Genomic DNA, 8,758 nt, shown 5'->3' on the forward strand with positions numbered 1-8,758 from the left:
GATTTGATGGGCATGTCTTGCTCTGGCGAGGTGCAGACATTTGATGAAGGAATCAGCAACAGCGCTTGAAGCAACACCAGTACCATAAACTGCATTTGACCATCCACTTCCTTCAAGCCAATCATCGAGGATCCTGAATGCAGCTATTTCAACGTGCAATCCACAAAAAATAATAAGGAAATTAGATTCTCCAAATTGTGATGCTGGCAAGTTCCACTGGATTGCTTTAGCAACTGCATATTAGATTGTTTCATGGTACGTACATGCATCTGACCTGGATGTACGTGCTCAACAGCTTTCTTTACCACATTCATTGAATGCTGTATCATAGAAAGAGAGTGCGCACAGTCTAGAAACAAAGGCATAAGCGCAATCGTGGTGGGAGGATCTGTTTGTGGGGAGCTTACTGCCGGGCATACGTTAAATCTTTAACTACCTCCCCCACCCCTTTCCGTTCTTGTCTGTAAGAATAGCATGAGCAACACTTAATACCTTAGATTTCTTACGTATCTTAAGTAGAGGAATGTTGAAATGTGATGCGAGATGGAACGTCATGTCGACTTGCGACACATGGACCTGAGGTGTTGTCTGAATATAGCATTGCAGAAACTATATATGAGTGGATTGGAAATACTTTGTATGAAGTATGATCTCTCCAATATGGCCCCAGCTACAGGTGTTTCGTCGAGGATGTCGGGGTGTGTAGATCTGGCAACGGTCAGGGCCAAATAAGGGAGATAACTCAAGATGAATACAATCGTAATTAGAAAGAGCACCATCGTAATTTTGCTTGATCCGTGTTTTCCCAGGGAAGGTGCCGGCGTCGACGTATGTTGTGGTATCGACAATGATGGCATGAATGATGGGGAACTAGCTTCACCACAGCAGTAAGTAATGACTGCTTGGTCACTCCTGGACCTAGAACCATTCTCACATTTAACATTGTTCTGTATAAGATTCAAAGGTGTCCCATTGTCCGCTTCATGTCTGTACGTATGCACTCTAACCAGGGCCTGGGCATTGCTTTTCTCGCCTTCCTGAGTGGTGTCACAGTTGATTGGCTGACAACACTCTTGTGACGTTCTTGAACTTGTTTGACCTGTTAAACATGGCCTTAGTACGTTGTCTGGATTTTGGCATTCTGAAAATCGCCTTCTGATAGTTTGCTTTCGGTGAATCTGGTGCCATATCAATCCGTACAGCACAACGAGGGACAGTAAGGCTCCAACAAATAAGAACATCTGAATGCCAGAATACACTATTTGAAGGTCGGAGTTTTCATCTCTTTGACTGCATACAGTAGCATTAATCTCACCCAGAGATATAACTGTAGGTCCATCTACGACAGACGAGGGGACTGAAAACAGCCCCGAGACGACACAGCACACTACGGACGATACTTTGGCAGAATAGGGGGTCATCTGTCTCTTGAAGGGTTGGCATATCTTCCTGTAGCGATCTACTGCCACTACCACCAACACAGCAGCAGACGACATGGAGAAGAAAGTAACGCACGTCACTATTAATTCACATAACCCGAAAGTCCCAAAAGTTGCATTGTAATTCAATTCCAGAATGTGAAGCGGTATACTGACAACACACGTAAATAGATCTAGAATTCCCATGACGACAATAAAACAGCGGTTGTTGCACGGCTTGAACTTAACGTAGTACACATAGCACACCAACGAGTTGCCCACAACGCCCACAGCCATGAGAACAACGAGGAATACGATGACCGGCATGTACAGATGGGCAAATGTATTGTTGTATATGTAAACACTGGTGATGTTGAACGACATGGCGAAACGTATATGCATCTACCTTGTATACCTTGCACTGAATGCGTGATGAGGAAATGTCAAGATGAGTCCTGAATGAAAATAAATGAAAATTGATCTCTGTTAGTAAAATGAAGTTTGATTCACAACACAACACAACACAACACAACATAACATAACTCTGAAAATAAGTATCCCTTTACAATCAAAATATCATCAACACATAAAAAAAACAGAAGATAAAATACGAGTTGGCAAATTGTTTTACTGGTTTTAGTCAAGTGTGGGATTTCACAAGGTTCTCCACAATAGTGCTGAATTAACGAGAATACTTGGAAATATTTTCAAAGTGTATTATCAAACATCTGATTTACAAAGCAATAAACTATTCTCCGCTCAAAAACGTTTCCATCCACATTTGTACATATTTACTGTACTGTAACAAGGTCCTTAGCCGAAAATGAAGTTTGATTTACCCCTTTTCCTTAAATTGTGTTTATTTGAGAAATACGTATCGTAAATATGATACCTTCAAGTCAAATATGACCCGTTCACATTATTCTAACCCTGCTGTATTGGTATTTGTTTCAATATGCAAATGACTGAGTGTAGACTAAACACTTACATAGTAACAATCAGATTGTTTTCGACAAGGTATCGGTAGTATCTGACATGTGCGGCTTTAGTATTGATATTTTGAAAACAAACGGACATTACTTCATTCATAGATTGATAGATCTATCTTGATTTACTCAACTAATAAATTGAGACACCTCTGGCAGTGTCTCAAGTGCCATCTGTTCAAGCTTTGTTTTTCTGTGGTGGTCCGGACAAATAGAATTCTGGCTTATCAGCGCTGGTATATAAACTCCAGAACATTCAAGAACTATATTCAAGAATTATACGTGAAATATTTCACTTTCTGCAGTGCCAGTTTACAAGCGAGGACTTGTCACAGATTTTAATCTTGAGCTGTTTATTGTTTGACGCATTGTGTGATCCGTTGTGTTGCTAGTAATGCCGAAGGGGTGCTTGTCGGCACAGGTACTACTTTAAACTACCCCAGGTAAGTCTCTGTACATGTGCCCATATTGTGCAACCAAAAAACCGAAACCGTGTGTAGTTGTTCCCGTTCAGTTGATGTTTAGAGGTGATATGCATCATATTCGTTACTGTGTAGCCTCGTTTATTATATATACTCTTACATGAACAAACTGCAACATGTCGATACCTCGTGCAAAAGCAACTAAAGTGACTAGTGCCCGTGAATTCCGTGACCCCTGGTCCATGAAAGGCACAAGTTGTTTCGAAACTTCAGCACTTCATAAAAATGCCACGCCTAACACATGGTCAGAGGAATCAGGCCATTGCGATAGTCTACCAAGGCGATTCAGATGTTGTCATCACCAGACAGTTTAATGTCCATCCTTCCACCGTAGGTCCACTGCGACGTCGTTTTCATGCCACCGGAACAGTTGATGATAGTCTACAGCCTGGTGCATCACCTATAACCGCACCTCAACTGGACCGCAATATGCGTCTGTCACACTTGCGCAACCGGTATCAAACAGCTGCAGATGCGACAAGGAGGACCGTTGGGGAAGGCAACGCCATATCTGCGCAGAGACAGTTCGGAGACGCCTTGTTGCATTCAACATCCGGTGTCGTAGCCCATACCGTGTTCCGATCTTGTTGCATTGCCACTGACTAGCCAGACAACGTTAGGCAGCAAATGGGGCTTATCTTGGCAACAGACCATGGCGAGATGTCATTTTGTCAGATGAGTCCAGGTTCAACCTGTCCTTTGCAGACAGACGTCTCAGGGTTTATCGACGACGGGGCGAACGTGTAGCGTGTGTTTCAGAGTTTTGGTATTTGGTTTTAAGGGGAAGTATCATGGTTTGGGGTGCCATCAACGTCAAATTCCGGTCCCAAATGGTGGTTGTAGACGTAGTCTCATTGCTAGTCGGTATATGGACAACATCCTTTCTCCTGCTCCGGCGGTCGTCCGCGTTATGTTTTCCAACATGGCAACGCTCGTCCTGATGTAGCCAGGGTAACAGTGGACTTCCTGAATCGTTAGAATTTTCAAGTGATGAACTGGCCTGCAATGTCCCCCGATATGAACCCGACTGTGCACCTGTGGGATGAACTTTGAAGGAGGGTCCGAAATCAACCTGTAACACCAGGAACAGTTGCAGAACTGTCACAGGCCCTCCAACATCACTGACCGACAATCCCACATGTGTTCATTAGAAATTTGTGTGAGTCTAAGCCTCGGAGACTGCGAGCATGTGTTGCAGCACAAGGAAGCCACAATCGCTATTGACCCATAGTGACCCTTCCTCACTTTGATGACACCATGACGTCATTTTTGTGATTGTTGATTGGACATTTTCACATGCAATTATCCAGAAATGGTTAGTTAAGCATATCTGGCATTTTCGGTTACATCATTTATTTACACTGAATTGAATACAGATGTTATGAAAATCTGATTGCGTTTTTAATGGTTCTTAGTATAGAACGCAATCAAATGTGTTCAATTCAACGGCATGACAATTCCAAGAAACGACACGAAGCGGAATGGATTTGTCCTTGGATACGTGTCTATATACAATTTTAAGCCTATTTTATTTCAATACAATGTGTTCATCATTCATTGATCTTCTTTGCGAGGCATTTTATAAATTGTATGGCTGAAGGGAAACCATATTGTTTTAATCACTACCACACTGTACATCAAACTACTCTGCTCAAATCACTAATTAGCAATCCGATGCATACCAACCTTGTCAGTTATATATACTCACTGTGCAGCTATGCATATGCTGTCCTTGTTACTACTCTTTGTATCACGTGCTTGAGAACAGCCTACACTGAAACGCCGCACTCATTGCAATAAAGAAGTTAACTATCCATAGAACTTAGGTTTCATTCATTGATCTTCATTAATTTCACATATTGGTTCTATACTCACTGATTTCGTGTTTCAAAACTGGAAATCAAATGATGATGAACCCACGCTACATGCAGGTCGTGAACACATTAAACTTTTATGTTGTTTCCTCAGAGTTTCAGGAACTCCGTTGCCATTCCGTTGTTCTTCTGGAAAATGAAAACGCAAAGAGGAAATATCACTACATATTTTTGTGTCTAACTTTGGTATGTCTAACTTACGGTTATGTCGAAGCAGCAACCTGATTCTTTCTTTCTTTATTATTTAACCCCTCACGATTTTCTTGAGCTTGAAGGGAAAACAAGCTCTATGGATAGTCAACTTCTTTATGGCAATGAGTGCGACGTTCCGGCTAAGGCACTAACGCCGTTTTCAAGCAAGTGATACAACAATTTGAAACATGGAGAATGTATACATTACTACTTGCTACGTATATAAATTTTACGATTAACGAGGTTGATAAACACGATTCAGCAGTCTATAAATTTAAAATTTCACAGCACCACAAGACGCAAATCTCCACAACATAGAGTTCAGCGTGTCAAAGGCTTGTTCATTGCACATGCTTGGAGTATCCCCACTTGACAGACGTGACGTCTGTATCAAGGATCAACGAGTTGATCATCACCAAGCGGGGTGAATGAAGTCATCTGACTCGTACGCGTTTCTAATTTTACAACAAAGCGCGTGATGGATTAGTATTTGCGTCGATGTTTCGATAGAAAAATGAAAGCCACGGAAATAAATCAGTACGGTCAACAACAATACTAAGAAATGTGTGTTAGTGGTCTTCGTTTTACAAGGAGGACAACTGGATCGGACGTTCCTACACCTAAATCGTAACAGATGAAGATCAGTACATGTATGCCAAGATACAACTGACCAGGGGCTCCTTTCACAAAGCAACATTTACTAAGGTTAACCATAACTCACATTCTTTAACACTACATTAAGGTTACCTAAGTCTAAGGTAATCTTAGTGCAATGCTAATGGGACTTTTGGTTAACCTTAGTAAAGGTTGCTTTGTGAAGGCAGCCCCAGTTCAACTGTATGTCTGTCTTTTTCTGCCTCTGTGTCTGTATGTTTCTGTATGTGTGTGTGTGTTTGTCTCTGTTTCTGTCTTGTATGTGTCTGAATGCGCGAGTGTCTGTGTGTGCCAGTCACTCTGTTTGTGTCTGTCTTTGTCTTTGTATATGTCTGCCTGTGCGAGTCTCTGCGTTAGTCTTTCTCTTTACCTGTGTCTGTCTGTGGGTGTGGGTGTGTGTGTGTGTGTGTGTGTGTGTGTGTGTGTTTGTCTCACTGTGTGTATATTTCTATATGTTTGTCTATGTCTGTGTATGTCTCTGTCTTTATACGTGTGTCTGTCTCTGTGTGTCTCTGTATGCCTCGTTTGTGTCTGTCTGTTTCTCTGTGTTTCTGTATGTGTCTCCTTATGTGTCTGTTTGTCTGTTTGTGTGGATGTCTGTCTGTGTGTCTGCCTATAGGTCGGTGCATGTCTGTCTCTGTCTGTGTCTGCGTCTATATCTCTGTGTGTGCCTCTCTCTGTGCGTCTGTGTCTGTCCGTGTCTACATGTGAGTCTGTGTGTGACTATGTGTGTCAGTCTCTGTATGTATCTGTATGCCTGTCCCTGTCTATGTCTGTCTATGTGTCTGACTGTGTATCTGTCTCTTTTGTATGTCTGTTAGTGTATGTGTCCGTCATTGTCTGTCTGTGTGTATCTGTCAGTGTGTGTCTGTCTCTGTATGTGCCTGATCACGTCTGTGTGTGAGTCTCTGTACGTGTGTCTGTCTCACTGTGTGTGTCTGTGTCTGTCTCTGTTTTTTATGTGTCTCTGTTTCTCTCTCTCTGTGTGTGTGTGTCCTTTATGTGTCCGTCTCTCTCTTTCCATATCTGCTTGTGTGTGTCTGTCTGTATCGGTCACTATGCTGTTAAATTCCAACATCATCTGCAAATCCACGTTTTGCGTCCCGGGTTTGCTCGATAGCATGTAGACTGGGTTTTGCGACAGTGCACGGACCATCATACTGCATCTTTGTATCGGGGACATGACCCATGAACAGCATTGCGTTGTTCATGACTTTGGTCAGGTAGTGGTTTTGGTTTTTCATGAAAACGCGGGGAGAACCGAGCATGATGTTGAGATTCGAGTCGATTTGTCGTCGGTCAAGACGAGCGTGTACTGCATGTTTCGGGAGACAACCGTGGTCTCGATGTCGTTTAAGTTGAACGAGGGCTTGGGATATCGTCCATTTGTTATTGTTGTTGCGGATTACGTCATACTAGGTATTGCTGACTGCTAATCTAGTATCGACGAATGCGTCTAGGGCTCTGCTACCGCCGGATCCGCCGCTGGTGGAGGATACTTCGACGCGATTGTAAGTATTGTTTTTTAGTTGCAAGGTGTGTTGTTTGTCGCTGATTCGGGCTCGTCAAATCAGCGCGTGTCCCCAAAGTGTGCTGTATCTATAATATCTTTCAAGCTCGATAGCCTTTCGGTGTAGCAGGGTGGTGGATATAACCACTAGTTGTAACCACATAAATACCCTCCTCTCATAATCCCCCCCCCCAGTTTCATCATATCCATAAATCATGTATATATATTGTCATACATATTGTCATTGTCATCATTTCATGCTATTTTATGTTGTCCTTGTCTACAGTTGAATGTCAGCCACTAACATCTACAATCTTCAATACCCTTAGCAGCCTCTGATGTCTCCAGCTTCACCTGGACGTCCCCCTCTCTATTTTTAGAAACTTCCACCACCTGACATAACTTTATATCATCTGACTTCCTTTGACACCTGTCAGATGCTACCTGTCTTTTGATTGGCCTTTTGGCAACATTTACTAAGGTCAAGCATAACTCACATTCTTTAACACTACACTAAGGTTACCTAAGTCTAATGTGACCTTAGTGCAATGCTAATGGGACTTTTGGTTAACCTTAGTAAAGGTTGCTTTGTGAAGGGAGCCCCAGTTCAACTGTATGTCTGTCTTTTTCTGCCTCTGTATCTGTATGTCTCTGTATGTGTATGTGTTTGTCCCTGTTTCTGTCTTGTATGTGTCTTAATGCGCGAGTGTCTGTGTGTGCCAGTCTCTCTGTTTGTGTCTGTCTTTGTCTTTGTATATGTCTGCCTGTGCGAGTCTCTGCGTTAGTCTTTCTCTTTACGTGTGTCTGTCTGTGTGTGTGTCTCTGTGTGTGTGTGTGTGTGTGTGTGTGTGTGTTTGTCTCACTGTGTGTATATTTCTATATGTTTGTCTATGTCTGTGTATGTCTCTGTCTTTATACGTGTGTCTGTCTCTGTATTTGTCTGCCTGTCTGTCTCTGTGTGTCTCTGCATGCCTCGTTTGTGTCTGTCTGTTTCTCTGTGTTTCTGTATGTGTCAGTCTCCTTATGTGTCTGTTTGTGTGGATGTCTATCTGTGTGTCTGCCTATAGGTCGGTGTATGTCTGTCTCTTTGTGAGTCTCTGTCTGTGTCTAGGTCTATATCTCTGTGTGTGCCTCTCTCTGTGCGTCTGTGTCTGTCCGTGTCTACATGTGAGTCTGTTTGTGTGTGACTATGTGTGTCAGTCTCTGTATGTATCTGTATGTCTGTCCCTGTCTATGTGTCTGACTATGTGTATCTGTCTCTTATGTATGTCTGTTAGTGTATGTGTACTCGTACAGGAGAGAGGTTCTCTATTTTCAGGTAAGGAAGATTTCAATATTCTTATCTCTGTATACTTTGTTCTGCAAACAAACATTATTTAGTAAAAGGGTATCTCACTGCTTAATAATTGTAAAAACATATTTACTTACAATATTATTTCATTCATTATCTAAATATTTGCCAGCTATTGTAACTCTGACTGAGCACATGGTCTTCAATCATTTAAGCCAAATAATTTTAAAACTGGTGAAGCACATGGTCTTCAACCATGTGCTTCACCAGTTTTAACATTATTTGGCTTAAATGATGCATTCTGCATGAACTCTCACAGGAGGGAGGTTCTCTATTCTCAGCCTTCCACCC

At 42.2% G+C, this 8,758-nt stretch overlaps 1 protein-coding gene across 1 annotated transcript; it reads right to left on the minus strand.

The window, feature by feature from the left end:
• Positions 1-551: 551 nt before the first annotated feature.
• Positions 552-1,802, minus strand: LOC137278145 (D(4) dopamine receptor-like). The gene has a single exon (XM_067810315.1). It carries the CDS (start codon positions 1,800-1,802, stop codon positions 552-554), a length of 1,251 nt encoding a protein of 416 aa, XP_067666416.1.
• Positions 1,803-8,758: the final 6,956 nt, after the last annotated feature.

Source organism: Haliotis asinina, chromosome 3 (genome assembly GCF_037392515.1).
Source record: "Haliotis asinina isolate JCU_RB_2024 chromosome 3, JCU_Hal_asi_v2, whole genome shotgun sequence".
Taxonomy (NCBI): Eukaryota; Metazoa; Mollusca; class Gastropoda; order Lepetellida; family Haliotidae; genus Haliotis; species Haliotis asinina.